Genomic DNA, 26,500 nt, shown 5'->3' with positions numbered 1-26,500 from the left:
CTTTAGGACACTGAAACGCCTGACAAATTCATCCAAATCTAATGACCTGGCCCGTCAGGATTCACTTTAGGACACACTCCCACCCACACACACACACACACACACACACACACACACACACACACACACCACACACACACACACACACACACACACACACACACACATACCAAGTACAGCACAGAACAGCAAATAATATTAAAAAAAAAGGTAAAACTAGTTTAGTGACTTATAAGTTTAGTTGTTTACTTAAGTGCTCACAATTTAATTGATTGACGGAACAGGGGCACGTAAGGGGCCAATCTGATTTCAGCAGGGGCCAGGGCCCCTGTGGCCGCGCCCCTCGAACCGCCACTGCACACCACAGGCCAATCAGGTTGATTCCTTATTCACATCCATTCTGGTGGTATATCTTTATTCTGTTTCGTAGAACCCCTGTTGTAAAAGACGTTTTAAATTTTGTTTGTTTCACAACAGCTCTTTTTTTCTAGAATACTTCCCCGATGTGTTGCATGATTGATCATGCGTCCATGTCAAACAAGACCTCTTCCTGGAAGTCGTGGTCTTCTGAGCCCGTTTCCTAACTAACAAAGAGATCTAGGGCCCTATGTAGGGCCCCACCCGGCGCAATTGACTTTCTACACCGATGCATGTATCGTTGCTAGTTTGCACCCGGCGTAAAGCAGATTTTCCCCCGCAGCCAACACGCCCCAGTACACTTGCCCCCTGAGAGGGGTGTCGGCGAAAAGCAGAGGTGTGTTCCGGCGCAAATGTAACATGGTGTTATTTTACTGATCGAAAAAGGAATTGCGCCAGTGACCAGAAAATACCTGGTCTAAGTGCACTAGCGGATAGTGCAGTTGGTGTTGCTCGATTGACGTACCATGGCTGGTCGGAACTGCAACATAAGCTTACACACCAGTAGGCTACACACAGCACAAACATGCAAACAAAAAAATGTTCCATAGGGGCTGCATGAATGAACACTGTAGTAGGCTATGCCATGCGTTAAAATAATAATATAACAATAATAAACTCGATAAAAGAAGGCTACATCCCAGCCTTCCAAAACAAAATCTTGTTTTAGGGTAATTAATAACGTTGGTTAAATTGGTTCCATGCCGTAATTCCGACGCCTCATTGTTCCGACGTCTCAATGGTCCGAAATATTTCCCATTAGATCGACATGCCACTATGCCAACGGTTCAATCTTACGAAAACGGAACCCATTGTTCCGAAGGGCCGTTTGTCTGTCAAACAAGAGGCGCATTAGGCCGACGGTTCAATATGCCGAATAGGCCTGCATATAAAGAGTTTTATGCCTCTCTCTCTCTCTCTCTCTCTCTCTCTCTCTCTCTCTCTCTCTCTCTCTCTCTCTCTCTCTCTCTCTCTCTCTCTCTCGCTCTCACACTAAGCACCAAAATAAAACCTAGGCCTACATATCACGTTCACGATGAATATTGGAGAGCAAAGTGACAAAAGAGAGAGAGAGAGAGAGAGAGAGAGAGAGAGAGAGAGAGAGAGAGAGAGAGAGAGAGAGAGAGAGAGAGAGAGAGAGCGCGAGCGAGGTACAAAACTCTTTATATGTAGGCCTATTCGGCATATTGAACCGTCGACCTAATGCGCCTCCTTTTTGAAAAGTCGGACAAACGGCCCTTCGGACCAGTGGCGGGCCGTACTATTAGGCAAACCAGGCATTTGCCTGGAGCCCCGGGCCCCATAGAAGGTTTTTGGGGCCCCCAATTTTCTTTTCTTTTTTTTTTTTTACCTTTATTTTTCCCGATAAAACATTAAGAACAGTTTCTTATTTACAATATTGATCTGGTCAAGAGGGCCCCAATGCATATATTTTGTCCCCATATTTATTATTTTTATAAAAATCTCTTCACAATAGTAGCATCGGGATGTTTAATTATTAATCATGTTTTGACGATCTTTCCGTGTGCACCCCCCTTCAGTCTGCACTACATGGACTATTCCATGTTACGCGCATCACGCTCATCATGCGTATGCGGAAATTATGTCAAATTCAAAACAGTAAGCGGTAAGAGAGAGAGAGAGAGAGAAATCGAGTGAGACATAAATCGAGTGAAACATGAAGCGATCGTACGAAAGCGGGTCACATAAAAAGAAAGACCAAAGGCAGGACTTTCTTTCAAAGCTGCCAAAGCTATCCAGCTGTTTTACAGCCACCGCAGTGGCAGCGGGACCGTCGGCGGATCAAGAGCAGCCGTCAACGTCGTTTGCTGTCACGTTACTGCTCCTTTCATTCCAAGTGGCTCTGGCTCAGCCAGCAGCGATGCTAATGACGTGTGTCAACAAACTGACGGAGATGATGCACAACTGGTAGTGAATATTTCTCACTCTCCTTCTTCCACTTTGGTTATTGAAATTTATGACAATAACGATAACAATGACTGCGAGACACATCTTCCTGTGGATGACCCAGCACTCTGGCCCAAGCTGCTGTGTCTTGGGCAGGTGCACACATATTCTTGTGGATGACCCAGCACTCTGGCCCAAGGGCCGCAGATTCACAAAAGCATACTATTACATAGTAATGAAAAATGGTGAGAGGGTGAACAGGTCTTGGTTAGTCTACAGTGAAAGTGCAGACCGTGTTTTTTGCTTTTGTTGTTGCCTTTCTGGAAAACAAAAACAACTGAGTGAGGAAGGATTTAAAGACTAGAATAACCTTGCAATGCATCTAATCAACCATGAAAGGTCTGAAGAGCACAGGAAATATAGTGATAGCTGGACGCAGCTATCAGTGGGTTTCCAGTAGTGGTTTCCAGTAGCTCACAGCAGATAGCTGCTGTGAGCTACTGGAAACCCTCAGGTAAATGAGGACTTATGGTTAACAGTCAGTGTAATGTGTCAACATAACTAATCTTATTGTTTTGTATGTTATTCTCAATTTGTAAATAGATAATTAACATTTGCATGAAAGAAGGATAGTGACTTTTGTTCATCCCTTGTATGGAGTATCTCATTATGCGATATAAGGTACTGAGACCGGTAGATACAGGGGCCCCCAAATGACTGTTCGCCTGGAGCCCCCAAAGGGCTAAGTTCGCCACTGCTTCGGACCAATGGGTTTCGTTTTTGTTACATTGAACCGTTGGCATAGTGGCATGTCGATCTAATGGGAAATATTTCGGACCATTGAGACGTCGGAACAATGAGGCGTCTGAATTACGGGCAGACCCCGGTTAAATTATTTGGGAAAGAACAGCTGATACAGCGGTAAGAAGTTGTACTTTTAAAACAATGCATCTGCAAACACCGTACAGCCAACACATATTTTCTTGACAGAGACATTGTGTACAAGCCCATAACTTTTAGGATTGATGAGTATTTGATCGTGAGAAAACATAGTTTTACCGCCAGTGAGAAAATAATGTTAAAATAATGAATTAATGCGGGTGATGCTTGGCGCGACTGTGTGCACCCATCTTTTTAAACACACGCAAACTAAACACGTAACCTATAATACAGTCCATGCCAATGTATATTAACGGGGGGATACATACATTTTTTGAACACAAGTCGATAACGATAATGTATACAATACTGGTAAGAAACGATGGTTGTTAATGTATTGCCGCATATCATTAAATAGACCCACAGTTGCGGCCACAGGACCGCATATCATTTCATATGTGTCAAGTTCTCTTTGCCATAATTGACATGACAACTCAGCGTTTCTGAAGTTCTAGAAGAAAACGCTATTCCAGGTGTGAATGAGGCCTATTATTCGGCCAGAAACTGAGCCATTTGAAGTTTGAAATTCATGTGGTCATGCATCAGTCTCAGCGGAGACTTTATCAACTCGTAAAGTTCAAATGCGCTGGCTCTTAAAGGGGATGGGAGATGGAATTCTCATTGGTTTGTTGCACGTTACGCCCAAAACACACCTATGGGCTTCAGACCAACCCATTTTAGAATTGCGTCGGGCACAAGAATAAATTATCCGCCGGTATAATAGCAACAGCGGCAGAGATCTGCCCACAAAGCAACTTGCGTTTCGTGCTTCTAACTTGCATTTCAGAACGTCATAATAGGGCCCTAATATTTAAATATATAACGTTGGTCTCTCTGTCTGCCTCCCCAGCGAGCACCTGTCCTGCTCCTTCTCCTTCTTCCTCCACGGGGAGAGCAACGTGTGCACCAGCGTGGAGATCTCCCAGCACCAGCCTGCCTACCACGTCACAGAGGACCACATCCAACTGGCGCAGACCTCCTCCTCCGCCGTCCAAGGTTTACCCCCCGCCTCTGTCACCCCAACATGAGAAAACCAACCCTCAGAACGTCAACACTAGAACACCACCCCTCAGAACATCAACACTAGAACACCACCCCTCAGAACATCAACACTAGAACACCACCCCTCAGAACATCAACGCTAGAACCCCACCCCTCAGAACATCAACACTAGAACCCCACCCCGAGGAACATCAACGCTAGAACCCCACCCCTCAGAACATCAACACTAGAACACCACCCCTCACAACATCAACAGTAGAACACCACCCCTCAGAACATCAACACTAGAACACCACCCCTCAGAACATCAACACTAGAACCCCACCCCTCAGAACATCAACACTAGAACCCCACCCCGAGGAACATCAACGCTAGAACCCCACCCCTCAGAACATCAACACTAAAACACCACCCCTCACAACATCAACACTAGAACCCCACCCCTCAGAACATCAACACTAGAACCCCACCCTTCAGAACATCAACACTAGAACACCACCCCTCAGAACATCAACACTAGAACACCACCCCTCAGAACATCAACACTAGAACACCACCCCTCAGAACATCAACAGTAGAACACCACCCCTCAGAACATCAACACTAGAACACCACCCCTCAGAACATCAACACTAGAACCCCACCCCTCAGAACATCAACACTAGAACACCACCCCTCAGAACATCAACACTAGAACACCACCCCTCAGAACATCAACACTAGAACCCCACCCCTCAGAACATCAACACTAGAACACCAGCCCTCACAACATCAACACTAGAACACCACCCCTCAGAACATCAACACTAGAACCCCACCCCTCAGAACATCAACACTAGAACACCAGCCCTCACAACATCAACACTAGAACACCAGCCCTCAGAATATCTGGCAGGATTTTACTTCAGTTTTCAGTGCTGTGCTGTGTTGTATTGTTTTGTGTTGTAGTGTGCTGAGGTTGTGTTGTGTTGTGCTGGCGTTGGTTGTGTTGTATTATGCTGTATTGTGGTGTGGTGTTCTGGGCTGGGGTGTGTTGTTTTGTATTGTATTGTGTTGTGTTTTGCTTGGGTGTGTTGGCTTGTGTTGTGTTGTGTTTTGCTGTGCTGTGATGTGTTATGTTGTGTTGTATTGTGTTGTGTTGTGCTGGGGTGTGTTGTGTTGCATTGTGTTGTGTTGGGCTGGGGCCTGTTGTGTTGCATTGTGTTGTGCTGGGGTGTGTTGTGTTGGGTTGTATTGTGTTATATTCTTTTGTGTGTGTGGGTGTTTGTTGTGTTGTGTTGTTTGTGTTGTGCTGTGTTGGGGTTTGTGTGTTGTGTTGTGTTGTATTGTGTTGTGTTGTGCTGGGGTTTGTTGTGTTGTGCCAGGGTGTTTTGTGTTGTGCTGTGCTGGGGTGCGTTGTGTTGTGTTGTGCTGTGCTGGGGTGTTTTGTATTGTTTTGTGTTGTGCTATTCTGGGGTGTGTTTGTTGTGTTGTGTTGTAATGTGTTGTGTTGTGCTTTGCTGGGGTGTGTTTTGTTGTGTTCTGTTCTGTTTTGCTCGGGTGTGTTTTGTTCAGCACTTCAGAACAGTGAGAGTCACACACTCTTCCTTAAAGGGGACATATTATGAAAACAACACTTTTACTTTTCCTGGGATATGGGTTGTTCTTTTGGGTCTTTGGTGCTCCCACACGCATACAAACTTTGAAAAAAGTCTGTACATGATTTTGAGTGAGATATGCATTTCTGAAAGAACCCCGCCTACAGTTACCAAAGGAGCGAGTCAGTTTCGGCACCCCTCCTATGTAGGAAGGGGGCACGCTTGAATATTACCTCCCACTTCCCCACTCCCCTCCAATCAGAGCATAGCCAAGATTTTGTGGACCAGCGGACGAGCAGCTCCGGCGGGGGTAGCTCGGCGGCAGCTCAGCTCTGGGAATACAATCCCTTTCTCTGCCGGACTGCCGCCGAAGCTTCGGCGGCAGTCCGGAGCACAAAGGGACGTACTCCCGGAGCTGAGCTGCCGGACTGCCGCCGAGCTACCCCCGCCGGCCGCCGTCGAAGCCGTCCGGCCGCCAGTCCGGCAGCTCCGGCTGTGTACTCCGGGAGCTGAACTGCCGCCGAAGCTGGCGTCTCCGGCGCGGGGAGCTCGGCGGCAGTCCGGCAGCTCAGCTCCCGGAGTACAATCCCTTTCTCCTCCATGTCGCGGTTCATGGACTTCAGAGAGTCAAGGCCAAAGTTCCTTTCCCCCAATTCTTCTTAATCATGGCCAAGATATCCCCCACTACGAGTCTTTACTTGTTGTGGAAGTACCAGAGACGTCAGACGCCATCTTTATGATTCATAATATCATCCAAAGCGCACATGGCCGTGACATTAGATATAATATTATATAAATACCCGTATATAATAATATTATATATATTATATTATGTAGATACATGCTGCGTTCGAGTATTCTCTGCGAACCGACTCGGATCTCGGATCTGACGCCACGCCCACACTTCAAGTGTGTTATTATTTCGCTCGGTCGTTGGAGGAAAACATGGACGCCACCCGGAAAGCTGTTGTCGCGGTAGCATTGGCAGAGGACCATGCACTCCAAAATAAGTAGGCTATAGGCCATAGGCAGAGATACGGACGCACTAAGGTATTGCAGTAATACGAGTGATTGAAATTGCGATTTAAACCACCAAAGTGGTCCAAGCACAATGAAAACAGTTAATACTTCAAGTCATACTGGGCGCAGCCATCTTGAATTCTGTCTCAGAATTTTGCTCGGTCACCACTGAGTTCAACCGAGATGGCGAGTTCGCTGTATGAGGAAAAGGGGCGTGTTTGTGCATGTCGCTAGGCAACGTCCTTGTACCTCCGGATGGAGGTACGATAGACAGATGGATAATAAAATGCAGCAATAGAGCTCCAGGAGTCCGCAAATGGCAAGAATCCCTTCTCCTCCATGCTGTGCTTCAGTCTGACAGCTCAGTGGTCAATGGGCAGCAGCTCATTTGCATTAAAGCTACAGACACCAGAAACAGCGCATTCTGAAGGGACTGAAACAGAGGGGAATAGCGGTTGGCAAGATTTTTTTTCCTAAAAGCTGTTTCCAGCAAACAGCTTCAAAAACATGTTTTCTGGAACTCAAATACTATGTTTAGTTGTTGGGAAAACACCATAATATGTCTCCTTTAACGTCTGAACCCTAAAAAGTAATACAAGGAAATCTCCCAAAACCCCAATGGGAGGGAGACCTTGAAAAGGAGTGATATATGAATCGATATACATTAGGGGTGTAACGATTCATGCGATGCATCGATGAATCGATTGTCAGTCCTACCGATTCAACTAAATCGATCTTCTAAAATAAATAAATAGAATGAATCGCTTTGGCTTCACCAATAATCGATATAAATGCTTTAAATCTTATGAATCGATTATGATTAATGTTTTAAGACTTAGTTTACACGTTTATTTTGTGAAGTGCAGCTCGGTAATCCTGACTAGCTGTCATCAGCTAGTCAGCTTGCAAGGAAGTCCCACGAGAGTTTTTTTTCTCCCTCACCCTCTACTGGTGCATTTCAAACATGCCAGAGAGCGGCAGCGAGATTGTTAATGCACCAGCAAACTTGAAATCCAAAGTGTGGAAGCATTTTGGCTTCGCAAAGAATAATGGTAAAATTGACAAGGGTGTGTGACGGGGCGCATAGCTTCCCTCAATGTTGCCTGTGTGTGTTTGTCTTGTTTGACTATGTATTCCGTTACCTTCATACCGTTTTAAAATCATTTATCAACCATGTCATTTATCATGCGTGCTACGGCAGTTTAATACAATCTTGCAAGTACCATCATTACAACGTTCTGTTTAATACCATTTACCATTAACGTCACCTGTTCTGTTGTAATAACCATTCAAACAAGTATGTCGTTGTCAAATTCCAGGTTTGTTTATTGAGTTTAAAAGTTACATGTTAACACAGCGTAAATGTTCGTCTTACCAGCGTCTCGTCTAGACTTTGGCCCCGTCCACACGAAGCCGAAACAGGCGAAACCGTTACGGCTTCGATCTATCCGGTTTCGGAGTATCTCCGTAAAGACGGAGTCAAGCGAAACCGGGTAGATCTGTAGAAACGCTGTAGTACACATTCCAGGCCTATAAGGGGCGCTGCTTCTGCTACAGAAAGCCAGAAGAAAAACAAATAAAAAGAAGAGGCGAGCATGCGCATAAAGGGTGAGACTCCGCGGGCTTAACAGTCATTGGCTAGAGGGTCGATGGGTGGGGGGATGACGTCATGGTTTACGGTTTCAGTCGGCTTCAGGCGTCCACACGAATCCAAAACGAAACCGGGTAGATTTGAAACCATCTCCGAGGGTGGTTTCAGAAGTTTACGGTTTCGCTCAGCGGATTCGCCGGCTTCGTGTGGACGGAAGGCCGAACCGTACAAGACCTTTGCGGTTTCGCCATGAAATCGGCTTTGTGTGGACAGGGCCTTTGTATTAGAGAATGTGTGCCGCGTCAACGGGGTTTAAATTAACGTCATAACTTCCGGGTAAACCGGAAGTGACCCCGAGTTTTTGTAATTATGTTTATTGCAATAATAATAATAATTCTAGCAATAATATAAAGGTCCAGTATGCTTAAGTTCGAATTGATGTTTTTGTGACTCTCAAGCCCATTCAGTTTGTTTAGTGAAAGGTATTTTTCTTTTTGTTGATTTTCGTTTTATTTTTATTGCCTTATGGGCCTTAAATTGGGAAAATAAAAGATCCCATCTTTTTCCAAACTTCTCGTCGGCTCCTGAGTGATTTTCCACCTAGTTCAAGACGCTCCAACACATCTACCCATGACAGGGTGTCACATTATTGCATGTTTATTTCACGGATATAGAATTTTGGTTTAAATTTGACTGAATCGAATCGTGGTTTACAGAATCGAATCGAATCGTTTAAAAAAATAATAATTGTCCTTGAATCGAATCGCCAACTACTGAATCGTTAATCGAATCGAATCGTCTGAAGCCAAAGATTCACACCCTAATATACATGTATGTATATACATATATAAATATATATATATATATATATATATATATATATATATATATTATATATATATATATATATCGATAGGGATATATATATTGATAGAGATAGATTTATGGTTCCCAGCTCACTAGGGATGGGCAAAATTATTCTTTTCCGGGAATCAGTTCTTTCAGTTCCGTTCATTATCATGATTTGTTTGTTTGATTTTTTTTTGTATATTCGTTCGTTAAGTCAGATGGTCTGTTACGTCATTTGCAAGGGAATCGGAAATTATGGAATAAATGTTAATCAACATGCATGTAGCCTACTACTTTCTAATGTTCTGGCGAAATTACCCAGGTTAAGTGTAAATATTAAGCAAATAAAGCACATATGTGCCTTTTTTTTCATAAATATCCTTAATACATAATGGGATGCAGTAAGAATTTATTGGCGCTTATTTATTGGCTAATAAACGCTGCCAATTTATTGGCAGCGCTTATTAGCGCTGCCAAGTAGCGCTAATAAGCAGTGAAGCATGTTAGCAACTAGACCAAACAAGCCTCGTAATGGTAGGTAAAAACAATACTTTATTAATTCATGCAATTGTGATGTAGAACAAATTAAAAAGACAACATACAGTGCTTGCATGATATTGAAGCCTACAGCGATCGTAAGTAAACTTGTGTGGTGGTGCCTTATCATTGGCTGAATCGATGAGAACGTTTTAGACTCAATCAATATAATGTTGCGGGAGACGAAGCTCTGTTCGTTTGTATATTTTATTTACGTGACCATATTTTTGTTTATGTTAAAAAAAAAAAGAACCAGTTCTCTTGTTTTGGGAATCAGTTCTCGTCGTTCACCTGGGTATTTGTTTGTTCTGACCGAATCGTTCGCGACCGACCCATCACTACAGCTCACCTATTTATCCATCTCTTCCTGCGTGCGTGTGTGTGTGTTTCTGTGGATGTGTTTGTGTGTCTATGTGTGGCTGTCTGTGTTTGCGTGCATGTGAGTATGTGTGTGCGTGCATGGGTGGATGTGTGTGCGTGCATGTGTGTATGTGCGTGAGTGTGTATGTATGTATGTGCGTGCGTGTGGTTGTATGTTTGTGTGTGTGTATGTGTATGTGTGCGTGTGTCTGCGTAGTGATCCTGAGTCCATACGGGCTGAGTGGCACGTTGACGGGCCAGACCTACAAGATGAGCGACCCGGCGGTGAGGAAACTGATGGAGGAGTGGAGCTACTTCTACCCCATGGTGCTGCGGAGGGTGGAGGAGGAGAGAGGAAGTGGAGGAGGAGACCTGGAGAAGGACAGGGAGCCAGGAGAGCGGGCCTATGACCCCACATGTCACGTGGCGGTCGAGGTCATCGTAGGTGAGAAAGGATCTTTCAAATTGCGATATTTAGAATTGTCACATGTCTATGTTAAAGACTCGATCCGGATTGGTCAATAAGGTGTTCTATGGTCTATTATTTCGCCTAGCAGACTGCTGCTTTGAAGAACAGACCGTTGCTATGGACACAACATTCCAACTTTAGATCTATCTATGTAGCGGAAGCAATGAAATGATTTGGAAATCAAACTAATCCTTTTTTGTTATTATATTTATTCACACAATTCTTGATTTATTTAGGATAATGTCCAGCGAAGCGGTTGGGGTTTATTTGGCAGTAACGACCAGTAGAGACCTGTACATCCCTTAGGTGTTGCCTTTTTGAAGTGAGACGAATGGTAGGTAAGGAGGGACGTAATACCCAGGGTACCAGAGAGAAGTATTGACACACTGCGAGGACCCTCTCGCTGGATTCCAGAGGCTTAGTTTTACTTTGCACACACGGTTAACGCAGTATCGACACCAAATTCATTTTTGATCTTAAGTCAGTAAGCAGCCTGCGCAAAGCAAAGAAATGGTGTCCCTATCCCACCAACACCACCATCAATGACCTCACCACCACCACCACAACCTCACCACCCTCCACCACCACCACCACCACCCCCACCACCCCACCAACACCACCACCATCACCATCACCACCAACAACACCACCAACTCCACCACCATCACCTCCACCGACGTCACCGCCACCACCACCACCACCACCACCACCACCACCACCACCACCACCACCACCACCACCAGCACTATCACCACCACCAGCACTATTACCACCACCACAACCACTGCCACCACCACCATCACCACCACCACCATCACCTCCACCACCACCACCTCACCACTAAACCATCACAACCACCACACCATCACCAACCCCACCACCACCACCATCACTACCCCCACCATCACAACCACCACCATCATCACCACCACACGCACAATACAGGGAATCAAGCTCTTTCTTGTGTGAGAATCCCATTTGATCGTACTGATGTCGCACGGCAAACAATGAGGATACGCATTGATTACTTCACTGTTCAATGCTCTCTCTCTCTCCCTCTAAATCTCTCTCTCTCTCTCTCTCTCTCTCACTCTCTCTCTCTCTCTCTCTCTCTCTCTCCCCTCTCTCTCTCTCTATCTCGCATTGAGCCGATAGTCATTAGCAAAGTGTGGTTGCAGTGAAGTGTGGCTGCAGTGATCTAAGTAGACCTCCAGAGCCTCACAGTGTGGCCAGGGGTTACAAGCAAGGCTGTGTGTGTGTGTTTGTGTGTGGTGGTGGGGGGTCTTTGTTTGATACCGCAAGAAAAATCGAATGGAATAATAATATGCCATTGATTTATGCGAAGTACGTTTGTCAATATATATGTTTAAGGCAGCAGACTGTTGAATGAATCAAAGTGGGTAATGGCTGACAGTTTTTCTCAATCGTTTAAACACGTTTTCTGAAACTATAGCTCAATTTCTCAAAACTCGAAACACAAACCTGAGAAAAGTTAATCAATTAAACACTGGTGTGATCAATTCAAAACACTTCCATCAAAATGCTATTTACATACTATGTTTTGCCTTTATGAGGCCAAGTTACATATTCCAATGTAAAAAAATGTTTAGAAATAGCTTTCTGCTTTTAAGTTGCAATTAGGTGGTACTGTAGTATAAAAACTGTTGCCATATTGTGATACAATACTGTGAATATATCATATACAGTTTTTCTCAATCGTTTAAACACGTATTCTGAAACTATAGCTCAATTTCTCAAAACTCTAAACACAAACCTGAGAAGAGTTATTCAATTTGTCAAAACGACAGAAATTCTTCTCAAAAGGGATTTTTTTCCAACAAACAGTAAACACAGCTATCAAATGAATATCTCTTAGAGAGCATAAATTAAACACTGGTGTGATCAGTTCAAAATATTTCCATAAAATACTATTTAGGTGAGTGCTGCATGCAGCGCTCAACTATTGTTCTTCTAAAGTTTTATTCTTTCTTTCCTCTTTATTATTCTCTCCAAACTTTGGGACCTATCTCCTTCCTAAATTTTTCATCTAGAGACTCTATTCAAATTGTAAAATGTTCCTATTAGCTTAGAATTACGCACTTCTTTTCAAAATTTTAAAATATTTTATACTTTTTAAGATATTCTACTTTTAAAATACTATCTTTTTTTTTTTACAGTTTTTCTCGATTGTATACACAGAAAAAAATGGATCTATGCAAACAATTCCGAAAACTTGAAACTCATACATCAACTACAACTCCAGAATGCTAAACTCTAAGCACAATTCCACTGTTTTCACATTTTTGCTAAACTCTAAGCACATGAGTATAACTCACTTCTAACCTGTTCAAACTCAACTGGCATAACACTTCAATCATGTGTCAGAGCATAAAAGAGGACTTGGTGAACTCTACTGTGTTGTAGATATGGTCCTTTGGCCTGATCAGGATTCGAGGTGGGATACATACTGATTTACATGTAGATCTGTTTCCCCTCATTTATATTCTTATTTATTTTTTTGTTGGCCTACGAAAAGCTTTTTATGCAGTAAGTTCAGCTGAACATTTTACTGTATTGCAGTAAAAATATGTGTATTTGCTTTCTTAACTTTTGCACTTGTAATTGCACTGATTTCATCATTACATCAAGAGATGTAATGATATTTATTTGATAGCTGTGTTTACTCGTGTTTATTTGTGTAGTTTTGACAAAATGATTACAGTAACTCTTCTCAGGTTTGTTTTTAGAGTTTTGAGAAATTGAGCTATAGTTTCAGAAAACGTCTTTGAACGATTTAGAAAAACTAACATGGGAGTCTGGGACTTCAACTGTTTAAGACGTAACTAAATCAATTTTCAAAATTAAACTTTCTTCAGAATCAGAACCAGTTTCAGTTTCAGTTTCATACCGGCTTCGTTTTCTGCTGTTTTCATTGATTTACGTTGACGCTGGTGCGTGAGGATGTTCAGCAGTGTTGCCAGACTGGGCTTCTTTTCCTGCCGGATTGAGCTACTTTTGGAGGACGTTCAGGCATTGTTGCCAGATTGGGCAACAATCTTTTACATTTCTGCATTTTTAGCAATGCTTTGCGCTTTTCATTCAGCTGTCACTTTATTCGTTTCCAAATAATGACATTTTCTTACATGGTGTGCATGTTGACATTGTTTACTCCATGTTGTTTACAGACTTTTGAACTTTTGTTCAAATCCCTTCACTTGATTTACGTAAATCATTTAACGTTTCTTTATGTCTTAATCTATAAATCTAAAAAATATGTTCAACCGCACTTTTTACTACAGCACTCGCCGCATTTTCTGAAGGAAATGCATTTTCTAGATACATATGTTTTGGCTTTATGAGGCCATGTTACATATTCCAATGTACGAGATTGTTTAGAAATAGCTGTCTTTTTTAAAGTTGCAATTAGGTGGTACATATAGTATAAAGACTGTTGCCATATTGTAATACAATACTGTGAAAATATCATATAAATATTGCATTGACACAATCTTATCAGAATAGGATACAATGCATATTTCCCTATCTAATGAGCTCCAATGGGCTAAACTCACAATCCCAGCTTCCCAGAGTCATACTGTACGACTATAGTTGATGCTGCAACAGTGTTCTGACGATATAACAATGTTACCTATTTTGGTAAATTACAGTACCGTAATTGCACTTATAAGTAAAATGAAAATCACTATAGTAAGAAAATGTTTAGATTTTCTTTCGGGGGATGTAATGATAAAATAAGTACAAAAGGTAACAAAGCAAATTTATATAATTTTTACTGTAATACAGTAAAATCTTCAGCTGAAATTAAGTAGGCCAAAAAATAATAATATAAATGAGGAGAAACAGATGTAAATCAGTATGCATCCCACCTCCAATCCTGATCAGGCCAAAGGACCATATCTACAACACAGTAGAGCTCACCGAGTTCTTTTTATGCTCTGACACATGATTGAAGTGTTTTGACAGTTGAGTTTGAACAGGTGAGAAGTGAGTTAGACTTATGGTAATTAGTTGTTGCGTTGTGAAGGCCAGTGTGATCCAGGTGAACCAAGTGTGCTAAATGATGAGATTTGTGCTTAGAGTTTAGCAAAACTGTGGAAACAATGGAATTGTGCTTAGAGTTTAGCAGTCTGGAGTCTTGTAGTTGATACAGGAGCTTCACATTTTCAGAATTGTGTGCATAGTTCAATTTTTGGTGTGTTTACAATCGAGAAAAACTGTAAGTGAAGTGGCCCAAGTAGAACAGCAGCAGGGAAGTCATATATTCATTAAAAACCAGACCATCCCTAAAAAACCTGTTCTTATTTATAATTATTTTGTTTTACCTTTCCAGAGCAGCAGTTCAAACAGATGGCAGTTGTCGCTTTGCTCTCTCACTGTGAGCAACGACACTGACTCCCTCTTCCCACCTCTCTCTCTCCAAGGTGGCGTGAGGATGACCTATCCAGCTGCCTTCGTGCTAATTGCCCAGAGTGACCTGCTGGTGCGTAGCCCCCCTCAAGTACCAGGGGCGCCCGCCCTGCACCGGGAGCCCAGCCACTGCAGCGCGCCCCTCACGCCCCCCACCTCCCCCGAACAGCCCTGCTCAGGTACATTTACTCTAGGCAATGGGCTCAAACATAGTGCATGCAGAACACCTATGCTTGGTCATATTAAGAAGAAGAAGAAATGTGATTCAAAACATGATTCAAAAAGGTATAAAGGACAAATGGCAGTTGCCCAGATAATAACAAATAATTAAAGAGATGTTGACCCTGGTGAACACTTATGCAATTTAGATTAAGCATACAGATAACTAATCGACAATCAATCGATCTGATCCTCCGTGAAACTGTGAGCGCATCGTCAAAAACATTCATTCAACATCTAATTAAACTTTCCGAACGAGCGTGCAGACAATTAGGTCCAATAATAGAAAACAAATTAATTGTACAGTAGAATTAATAAGATAAATAAACCATTAAGTACATACAGACAATCGTACTAAACTAGTAGCAAAATATTTATCATAGCGATGGTATTGTCCCTCTCTCTATTTATATATATATATATATAAAAACATCTTTAATAGTCTATGATAGTTTATGCTAATATAACTAACCCTGGGGTTGCCCACGGTCGTTTTGCATATATTACAATGTTTTAATGAGACAATTTCATCCACCTTCTCACGGAGGCCATTTTGTTTTTGTGTGTTATTTCAGCGGACAGCGGCTTTGTGACCACGGTCTCTAGTGTTACCCCTCAAGAAACTACCATTGGGATCACCAACCTGAGCCCAAAGCATTCTGGGAAAAGCTTAACTGACCATGTGGTTCATCAAGCGTGGAGGGAGTGTTATCTCAACCAGCATCAGCAGAAGTAAGTGAACTGATGTAACAACTCTTCCTCTAGTCTAGTCTAACTAGTCCCCATGTCTTCAGTTCCCTCGTCCCGATCCACAGAACTGCCATCCGATGGTCCAGAATAGTCAGGGGTAAGGTTGTCCTGACCGCAAGCCATAAGGGTCTGGGTTTGAACCCCATTGTCCGTATCCTTGAGCAAGATACCTGACAACCAACAGACATTCATCAAAAATAAGTAAAACCGGACTAGATCCACCCATTCATTTATTCAACCATTCACTCCTTCTTGTAGGTGGACTGAGAGCAGTGAACTGATGCCAATGGAAGAGGTGTTGAATGGGGTGACCACATGGGACTTCAACGACCTAGGAGCCAGGGCACCCTGCTCCTGTTACAGGTAGGAGTACTGAGGTCCTACATTAGGAACCTTCCCCAACTGGTCCTACATCATGAACCTACCCCTAGTTGTCTTGCATCATGAACCGAGCTAGAGTAGTCACATCATGATCCCACCTCAGTGGTCCTACATCATGAACCAACCCACGCCCAGTAGGTTTTTTTTCATCATGATTGAAGAAGCTTCACATCACAACTTTTTATTGTCTACATCATGAACCAACCCACCCCCAGCAGTCCTACATCATGAACTCACCTACAGTAGGCCTACACCATGAACCCAACTGCAGTAGTCCTACATCATGAACCCACCTACAGTAGGCCTACATCATGAACCCACCCCCAGTAGTCCTACACCATGAACCCACCCCAAGTAGTCCTACACCATGAACCCACCCACAGTAGTCCTACATCATGAACCCACCCCAGTAGTCCTACACCATGAACCCACCCCCAGTAGTGTTCCAGTAGTCCTAAAATGATATGTAACAGAAATAGTTGAATGGACAGTATTATACATAATCCAAAATGCTTCTTAAAATATTACAATGATATGAAGTACAAATATCTGAATGAACAGTTATATACGTAATAAAATATGCTACTTAAACCCCCATTTGGTGAAAAGACTAGACTGTTGGGTTCTCTGACCTCTCTGGTACTTCCACAACGAGACTCGTAGGGGGTTATCTCGGACATGGTTGAGAAGGAATTTGGGTAAAGGAACTTTGGCTTTGACTCCCATTGAAGTCCAGATTGACCCGCGACATGGAGGAGAAAAGGATTGTTGCCCGCGATTCCCTCCCGGCGGCCAGCGGCGGTGTTGCCCTCGCGGCGGTGCTATATAGAGTAGAAATAACTGAATGAATAGTATTACGCATAATTAAAAACACTATCCAAATATTTAAATGATATAGAGTAGACAAGGCGTATCATGCGAACATCACCGACCCAGCGCCCTGAGAGTTTTCCATTGCTTTCAGGTCCAAGCAGCAGGCCAAAGCCAACGCCGCCAACCAGTCCACTGCTAGCCTGTCGGCCGGGGCCAACTCTGTCCTCTCCTCCTGCTCCTCCTCCTCCGGCTCTTCCTCCTCCTACCTCCTTTCCTCGGCCAAGCACGCCAAAGGCTCCGACAAGAGTGAGAAAGGGGAGAAGCCGTCCAAACGGCCCGTTGCTGCGCCCCCCTTCCACCACCGTGTGTGTGTTGCCGCAGATGCCAACTTCGATCCAGAGTCGTCCTCCGCTCCACCAATGGGGGGTCTGGCCTCCCTGGAGCAGCAGACCTGTCTGGAACCCCCCTCCGGGCCCGGCTGCAGGTTCACCAAGACCCTTTCGGACGTCGGGAGGGCCAATCCCAGGTCCCTGCTGCACTCCCCCAGTTCTCCGCTGCCCCCCACGCTCAGTCCACATCCCCGGGAGCAGGACCCCCGGGAGCAGGACCCCGGGAGCAGGACCCCCGGGAGCAGGACCCCCGGAAGCAGGACCCACGGGAGCAGGACCCCCGGGAGCAGGACCCCCGGGACCCCCTGCTGGACCTCCCCATGGACCTGCCCCCCTGCCCGCATGGAGGAGTGGGGGAGGAGGCTCCGGGCTGGGGGGATGATGCCCAGTGAGACGGCCCTGTACGCAGCCCTGCTGGAGCCCAAGGACACTAGGGTGGGCTGGTGGAGAGGATACCGCATGCCCTCCAGCAACAAGGTCGACCCAAAGCCCCCCGATCTCCCGTAGATCGCCTGGGGGAGATGAAGATGGAGACGGCCTCGGACGGGCTGGCGCTGAAACGGTGAGTGAGACGGGTTTGGCTTATGGTCAGGGTTTTTTGACCCCTAATCCTCGCGCCATCAGGGATGAGAGTCCAGTGGGGTTCAACTCCAAGCCAAAAGGTTGTGTTCACTTTCTAATATTAGGAATCTCTGAGCAATCTGCCTGAAGCTTGTTGGATGTGATTGATTTGATCATGTTGTGTGTACAGTGTGCACTAGAGCGTACATTTTGGAATACACATGGTTGCTCCATAATTACTCACTTCTTCCTCCTCCTCTTAGAACATTAAGCATGTATTCAGTGTTTATTAGGAGGAGCTCATTAATGAGTCGTACCTCTTGTGTTCTCCAGGTTGTATGTGCAGACCCAGAAGATCTTCAAGATCTCGGAGGAGCGGGTGAAGGAGCACGTCCAGACCTTCAGCCTGGTCCGGCCGGGGCCTGGGTCGGAGGGCCCCCGGGAGCCTGGGAGGATCCATACGACTTCAAGGAGGACCTGGAGTACACCTTCTCCTCCTCCAAGAGACTCAGGGGCCAGGGAAGGGAACCAAGCAGGAGGGACAAGGTGGGTTAGATGTTAGGGTCAGGTCAATAAATATATATTCCAGTGGCAGCTGGTGGTTTTTAAAGTGAGGGAGGAAGGGCTGTGCGCTTGGTTGCCATTTGCCTGATTGCAATGTTAGGCTGAATCCGAATACTTAGTACATACTTTTTCTGTTCAGTGTATACTACTTGACCTTACTACACTTGACTGTGTAGTACGGTCTACAGCTATGCGTAGAACGCCTCAGAACGCTTCCGAACACCGCCAAAACTCCACCGGATGTTTGGAGATGACGTATCTCCCTCAGATGCCGGCAAAAGTTACCTGTTTTCCGTCTTGTCATCGTTGCTATTGTGTCTCTATTTACTTAATTACTTACTTTACTTTTTTACTCTTTAATGTCTCTTTTTTTTCACCGCTTTCTACGACGTCTTTCTGGATGTGTCGGGTTAGCCATCTCTTCTTCGTTCGTTACCAGACTCCGGTTGCATTGTGGGATAGCGTAGTGAACTCCGTTGTTTACTGTGGCGGCAGTACGCATTCGGAAACAATTTCCGTACTACACAATGCGTACTGAGCATTTGAACGCGCTATATTTGTGGCGTACTACAAAATGCATACTATATAGCAGTCAAGTATGAGTATTCGGATTCAGCCAGGGTGTTTTGGTGAACTACAAAAAAACAGGGAGGGATAATTATGTGAATAAAATGTATACAAATCCACCAGTGGCAGCATTGCACTTTGAAAGCTGTTGGGCAGCATGTCTTGGACTACAAGGCCAGAAGGAAAGGATGCAAAGCCAATTATACAAATCAGGCCTACTCTTGATTTGTCAAACAAAATAAAAAAATCGTGTCCCAACATTGGGCCTATTTTTGCCCTCAATGACTGAAGCTATAGGTTGTAAATTGCCTATGTTTACTTTTAGCGACAATTGTTTTAAGAAAATGAAGACACAAGACCGAAAGTGATGCCATTAAAAATGCTTAAAATTGTTTGAGGCAAATGTGGATGTTAATGGATGTTTCAGAATGTTGGTCATGGTGTTGAGTCAATTAAGATTGAGGGACTTCATTTATAGATCAAGTCAATCCTCCTCGCTGTTTGTGTTGCAAAGATATCAGTGACCTGGTCATACCAAATGGGATATTTTTTTAGTGATTTCAGAATAACGGCGTGTGTAGCTCCACGTTTTCGCGACCCTTTCAGATGGCTTGGTAATCCAACGGAGGAGTGTCGAAAAATAGGTAGGCTCAGTGTGTTTATTTCGGGACCTTGCCCAACTTTTGGCGCTGGAAACGCCAATATAAGCGAACAGAGCCGCACTGTACTGCAACGAGCAGTAGCGCACCTCTCGGTGGAAATGAGGCATACGAACTGAGCGGGTTTGTTTGTTCTAGTAGCCTAGACTTGAGGGGATGAGCCCTCCCTCCAGGGTGCTTCACAGCCAGGGCTCCTCTTATTGGTTCATAGTGCAGCCAGGGCTCCTGCTTATTGGTTCATAGCGCAGCCAGGACTCCTCCTTATTGGTTCATAGCGCAGCCAGGGCTCCAGCCTATTCGTGAATAGACGTTGGCGCAATTTAGATCCCTTATCTAGTCACACCCACTCAAAGGAGGAATTCCTCCTCTCTCCCATTGAACCCCATGTTATTCAATGGGAGTCAATGGAGGTTCAGGGAGGAACGTCCTCCAGCAGTAATTGTCAATAGGCGATAAGGGGGTGCTCATGTCTGAGGGGCCGTCTGGGACAGAATTCATACTTGGTCTTACACACACTATTATACTCTCTCACATACACTATTATACTCTCCCACATACACTATTATACTCTCTCACATACACTACTACTCTCTCTCACATACACTACTATACTCTCTTACATACACTACTATACTCTCTTACATACACTACTATACTCTCTTACATAAACTACTATACCCTCTCACATACACTACTATTCTCTCTCACATACACTACTATGCTCTCTCACATACACGACCATACACTCTCATACTTACATGTAAAAGGAGTTTAATAGTTTGAATGAAACGGAAGTGAGTTTGAATGAAACGGAAGTGAGTTTGAATGAAACGGTAGTGAGTTTGAAATGTTCAAAAGAGTCCGCAGAAATCGAATATCAATATTATTTTAGTGTAATTACATTGTGTATATGCACAAGCCATCTTATACAAAGCAGCCGAAAAATAGAAAACCGAAACGCTACTATGTTTTTTTTTCTGCGATTCAGGGTTTGAATTCTGCTATTGTCGTTTGAAAGGGTTTGAATTCTGATTCATTGAATCCGCTGTGTTTGCCAGGGTCTCACGGTGACATAGAGCCCTCCCACATGTCTGTAAGACCAATACTTCCTTGTTTACAAGCCTTACAAGCCAATGAGGCGATCACTATCAAAACGGTGCGTGTATACTTTGATTGACAGCTACACCAGCAGACAGCAAGGGTCGGGGACGGGCCTTAGATATCCTAATAGCCAATGAAAATACCTTTCTGACGATATCCAGCATGTCAAACAACGTCTCACGTTTGGTTGAGAGAACAAATGCGCAAGGGGTGTGCGTAAACTAGCAGGCTCTTCCCCAGAGTCGGAAGACCCTGAGACCCTGGCAAACACAGCGGATTCAATGAATCAGACGACAATAGCAGAATTCAAACCCTGAATCGCAGTTTTCTAAAAAAAAACATAGTAGCGTTTCGGTTTTCTAACCTGAATCTTTACAGAACCTATTATCTTTGGCTAACCTGAAACTTTACAGAACCACTACCCTTACCCTTACCTAACCTTTAACCTAACCCTTACCCTTACCCATAAGGCTCAGTTATGGTTTCACGTTGACGCAGCGCAATGACCCCGCAGACGCTTCGACGCAGTCGTGAACCTGTTTTGGCTCTGCGTCAGGTTTTAGTAAGCGGACCAATCACAGCCCTTGCTGCATGTCAGGCCCTTGCGATGGACGAATGGAGGGTCCGCAAATACGTAATGTGTCCGTAAACCCCCTTGCTTTACATCGACGTGGAACCATAATCAGCCCTTACTCTAACCCTTCCCCTTACTCTAACCCTATACCTTACCCCAACACTTACCCTTATCCCAACCCTCGCCCTCACCATAACCCTTACCCCAACCGTAACCCTTACCACAATCCTAACCCTTACCCCAACCGTAACCCTTACCCTAACCCTTACCCTTACTCTAAGCCTTTACCTTACCCCAACCCTAACGCTTACCCTATCCTAATGCTGTATTAGTGTTAGTATAATGCTTGTGTTATAAATGAAACCACTTGTAGGAAACTTGCCAGAGCCTTGAGATGATTCTGTTCTTGATCACATGACCAGGGTGAGGACATCACAACCAACAGCGCCCACCTGGACGTGAACGACGCCATGTCAATTTTCAGCTCTGCCCCCAAATCAGGTGAGAAAACCATTTACCCCGTTTACTAATGCCTCACGTCTTCATCAATAACAACTGCTTAAAGTATCGATCTTGAAGCTCCTCATCTAAATCAATGTACTGCCGAAATAATTTTTTTTCTGGTCCCAGCCACAGTTGAAACGGGCCAAGATGAAGGATCCGCCAAAACAAACCCTTCCCTGACCAGAGGGAGACCTGGCCGTCAACATCTCTGATCTGGATAACATCTTCGATGAGGATGACGAGGAACTAGGGGTAAGGATGCTAAACGTACATTTGTGCCTCTGGTATGGTGAAGAAATTTTGGTTACCATTACTGTATATCCAAGAATAACAACACTTATTGGGAATATCACACCCCCAATACATTTATCAAAATATGGAAGAAAAAAAAAAGACATTTGACATATCACTGAAGTTAATGATGATATAAGACATGACACAGATTTTCCTTTGCATGATGTGAAGACTGTGTCTTTTGATTGACTTCTTGTTATGAATGTATACCACTAACTGGGATGCATAGTGACCTTGATGACTTCACAATATACCATTGTATAACATTGAATTATCGGCGAGCATTAGGTCAATGAGCTTAAAATGCACGGACGTGCGTTGAGATTAATTGATTTGTACATCTTTTTTAGGGCAATTTTCCAAACCAGCACACGACCATAATCCCTCAATCAGCAGAGGATCGCCCTTCAGGGAAGGAGGGGAGAGTGGCCGTACCGTACCCCTCAAGTGAGTGCATCGCTTCAGCTGTGGCCACCCGCCCCTCCAATGTCACTGTATCATCCACCCCTCCAACGTAACTGGATTATCCATCCTCCAACGTCACTGTATCATACACCCTCCAACATCACTGGATCCATCCCTCCAACGTCACTGTATCATACACCCTCCAACATCACTGGATTATCCATCCCTCCAACGTCACTGTATCATACACCCTCCAACATCACTGGATTATCCATCCCTCCAACGTCACTGTATCATACACCCTCCAATATCACTGGATTATCCATCCCTCCAACGTCACTGTATCATCCACTCCTCCAACATTACTGGATTATCCCCTCCAACGTCACTGTATCATACACCCTCCAACATCACTGTATCATCGACCTCTCAAACATTATTTTATCATCCACCCCTCCAACATCACTTTATCTTCCACCCTCCAACATCACTGTATCATCCACCCTCCAACGTCACTGTATCATCCACCCTCCAACATCACTGTATCATCCACCCCTCCAACGTAACTGGATTATCCATCCCTCCAACGTCACTGTATCATACACCCTCCAACATCACTGGATTATCCATCCCTCCAACGTCACTGTATCATACACCCTCCAACATCACTGGATTATCCATCCCTCAACGTCACTGTATCATACACCCTCCAACATCACTGGATTATCCATCCCTCCAACGTCACTGTATCATACACCCTCCAATATCAGTGGATTATCCATCCCTCCAACGTCACTGTATCATACACCCTCCAATATCACTGGATTATCCATCCCTCCAACGTCACTGTATCATCCACTCCTCCAACATTACTGGATTATCCATCCCTCCAACGTCACTGTATCATACACCCTCCAACATCACTGTATCATCGACCTCTCAAACATTATTTTATCATCCACCCCTCCAACATCACTTTATCTTCCACCCTCCAACATCACTGTATCATCCACCCTCCAACATCACTGTATCATCCACCCCTCCAACGTAACTGGATTATCCATCCCTCCAACGTCACTGTATCATACACCCTCCAACATCACTGGATTATCCATCCCTCCAACGTCACTGTATCATACACCCTCCAACATCACTGTATTATCCATCCCTCAACATCACTGTATCATACACCCTCCAACATCACTGGATTATCCATCCCTCCAACGTCACTGTATCATACACCCTCCAATATCACTGGATTATCCATCCCTCCAACGTCACTGTATCATCCACTCCTCCAACATTACTGGATTATCCATCCCTCCAACGTCACTGTATCATACACCCTCCAACATCACTGTATCATCGACCTCTCAAACATTATTTTATCATCCACCCCTCCAACATCACTTTATCTTCCACCCTCCAACATCACTGTATCATCCACCCTCCAACGTCACTGTATCATCCACCCTCCAACATCACTGTATCATCCACCCTCCAACATCACTGTATCATCCACCCCTCAAACAATACTGTATCATCCACCCCTACAACATCACTGTATCACTGAAATATATGCACTATTAGTTTAATCTAACTTTGACTAATCATTCTTATTTAAAGTGTTATAATCCGACGTTATGAATAAATATTGCACTTAAAATATCCCCCCCCCCCCCTGTCGACAATCAAGCATGTTTTTTTCTTCAATGAGAGCAAGGAAAAGTTTTACCTCTTCAGCGGTCCACACAAATCTATTATTCACATTGGCCATCTGTTCCATGGACGTATTTAAAGGATACATTGTACATATTTATAATTCGAAATTCGTCACAGCCTTTATACCACAGATACTCCAGGGTCTATAGCATCTAACCGCGTTTTCTGATTACAGTTTAATGTATTTTCCACAACGTACCAGCTCTCCTTTTGAAGGCTGAACAGACAATTTGACTGAAATTACTTAGTAGATGTCCATATATCAGGGATTAATGGACAGGATATAATTAAAGGATATGCAAACATAGACTACTATATCATATACATATGATATAGGATGTCTATAAATGTATATAAACTAGGGCTGTCAAGCGATTAAAATATTTAATCACGATTAATCGTATTAATGCCATAGTTAACTCACGATTAATCGTAAAAAAAAATCTATGCTAAATATCCCTTGAATTCCTTGTCCCATTAATTTTTCTCATTTTAATGCTCTTATCAACATGGAGAAGTGCATCGGCTTGCCTTGTGCAAATGTTTTTTTATTGATAACAACATTGGCATATACTGATCAAAACAGGACGGTACAAAAAAAAGCCTATGATGCAATTAAACGATGAACATACAAAGATATGGCTTGAACATAGCAGTCAGGCTACTGCTTCTTTGTTTTGAGCCCAAAAAAAAAAAAGTATTTTTTTAAAAAAATAATAATTTGCGTTAATCACGCGTTAAAAAACAGGCTACTGCTACTGCTAAAATTTCTTTGCGTTAACACCGTTAATAACGCGTTTAACTGACAGCACTAATATATATATATATTGACGCTACAAGTTGATGTCGGCAGGGTTGCTATTGCCGGAAATCGGAAGGAAATTGTCAGTCCTGTATGTTCAATGTTCGCTACGTCACAGCTGTTTCGAAAAGTGTGTTTCCATCTCCCATTTTGCGCATTTACTCTCTTTGCATTTCTCAAAAACCACCTCAAGCCAGCGGATAAACTTTTTTGTGAATTAGAGGATTTTTATGCGAATTGTGGTGTTTCCATCATCGTTTACTGATTCGATACTTCAAAATTTGCATAAAATCAGGGGGATGGAAACGCAAATCATGTTATATGATCAGTGGCGGTGGGTCAATAGAGGGCGCTAGGGCGCCGCCCCTCCGTGAAATATTCACTTGAATAAATCTTTCAACCACTAATAAACTATTATCAATCCGAAATAAATCAACAAAAATACATATATTTTATCCTCGTTTAATTGTGTGATATACTTGTCACTGCCAGCAACCATTTAAATGCGTCTTAACGTCAATGATTTGGGCTAGGCTAGTTATTTGTAATTCAAAATAAAGCCTCCTCCAAGTCAGGGGCGCCAGCCACGTTGAAGTCATGTAAGCTCGCTAACTGTTTGCTGTCTATCAAGCAGAGACAGCTTTTCATTGGCACAAGAAAATTCGCCCTCGGATCGCAACAGTGTGCGCCCAGGCCAATCGTATCGCATTTCTTTTTTGTTATTATCACATGATTGGACAATTCAGCGAATCAATCAAATATGCTACCTCCCTCAGCAACATTCGCCCAACACAACTACATGTAGAGAAGAGATAGATCGCTAACTAGCAGAGAGTTGTAAGCACTTTCCACCCTTTTCAGTGGAGGAATGGGATCTCCCCAAGCAATTTTATACTTAAAAGGAGCAAGTATGTTGCATATTAATTAGTTTCGGCCTGTAGCATATAAACAAAATGAAGCAACTGTCCCATATTTCTGACTGCATTTGAAGTAGACATTGAGACTGACAAAAAATGGACGCTATGGGACAGTGATCATGATTTGTCTCAATATCAGAGTAACAACAAGGGTCAAATAGCAATGGCTGTGGAATGGCCA

At 43.7% G+C, this 26,500-nt stretch overlaps 1 protein-coding gene and 1 long non-coding RNA gene across 2 annotated transcripts in view; both read left to right on the top strand.

The window, feature by feature from the left end:
* The window catches only part of LOC115541616 (mediator of RNA polymerase II transcription subunit 13-like), a 175,349-nt gene that overhangs the window by 93,482 nt on the left and 55,367 nt on the right, over positions 1–26,500 (top strand). Inside the window, exons 5-9 of the mRNA XM_030353442.1 lie at positions 4,115–4,260; positions 10,418–10,645; positions 15,112–15,276; positions 15,892–16,048; positions 16,325–16,429. Coding sequence (XP_030209302.1) covers positions 4,115–4,260; positions 10,418–10,645; positions 15,112–15,276; positions 15,892–16,048; positions 16,325–16,429 — 801 coding nt within the window. The remainder of the gene's footprint in view (positions 1–4,114; positions 4,261–10,417; positions 10,646–15,111; positions 15,277–15,891; positions 16,049–16,324; positions 16,430–26,500) is intronic.
* LOC115541618 (uncharacterized) lies at positions 18,665–22,361 on the top strand. Its single transcript, XR_003976387.1, has 3 exons — positions 18,665–18,756; positions 22,098–22,176; positions 22,312–22,361. It is a non-coding gene; the product is annotated as an uncharacterized LOC115541618 (long non-coding RNA).

Source organism: Gadus morhua, chromosome 4, assembly GCF_902167405.1.
Source record: "Gadus morhua chromosome 4, gadMor3.0, whole genome shotgun sequence".
NCBI lineage: Eukaryota > Metazoa > Chordata > Actinopteri > Gadiformes > Gadidae > Gadus > Gadus morhua.
The sequence above is the reverse complement of the archived record's forward strand: the minus strand, read 5'-3'. Positions and strand labels throughout refer to the sequence as shown.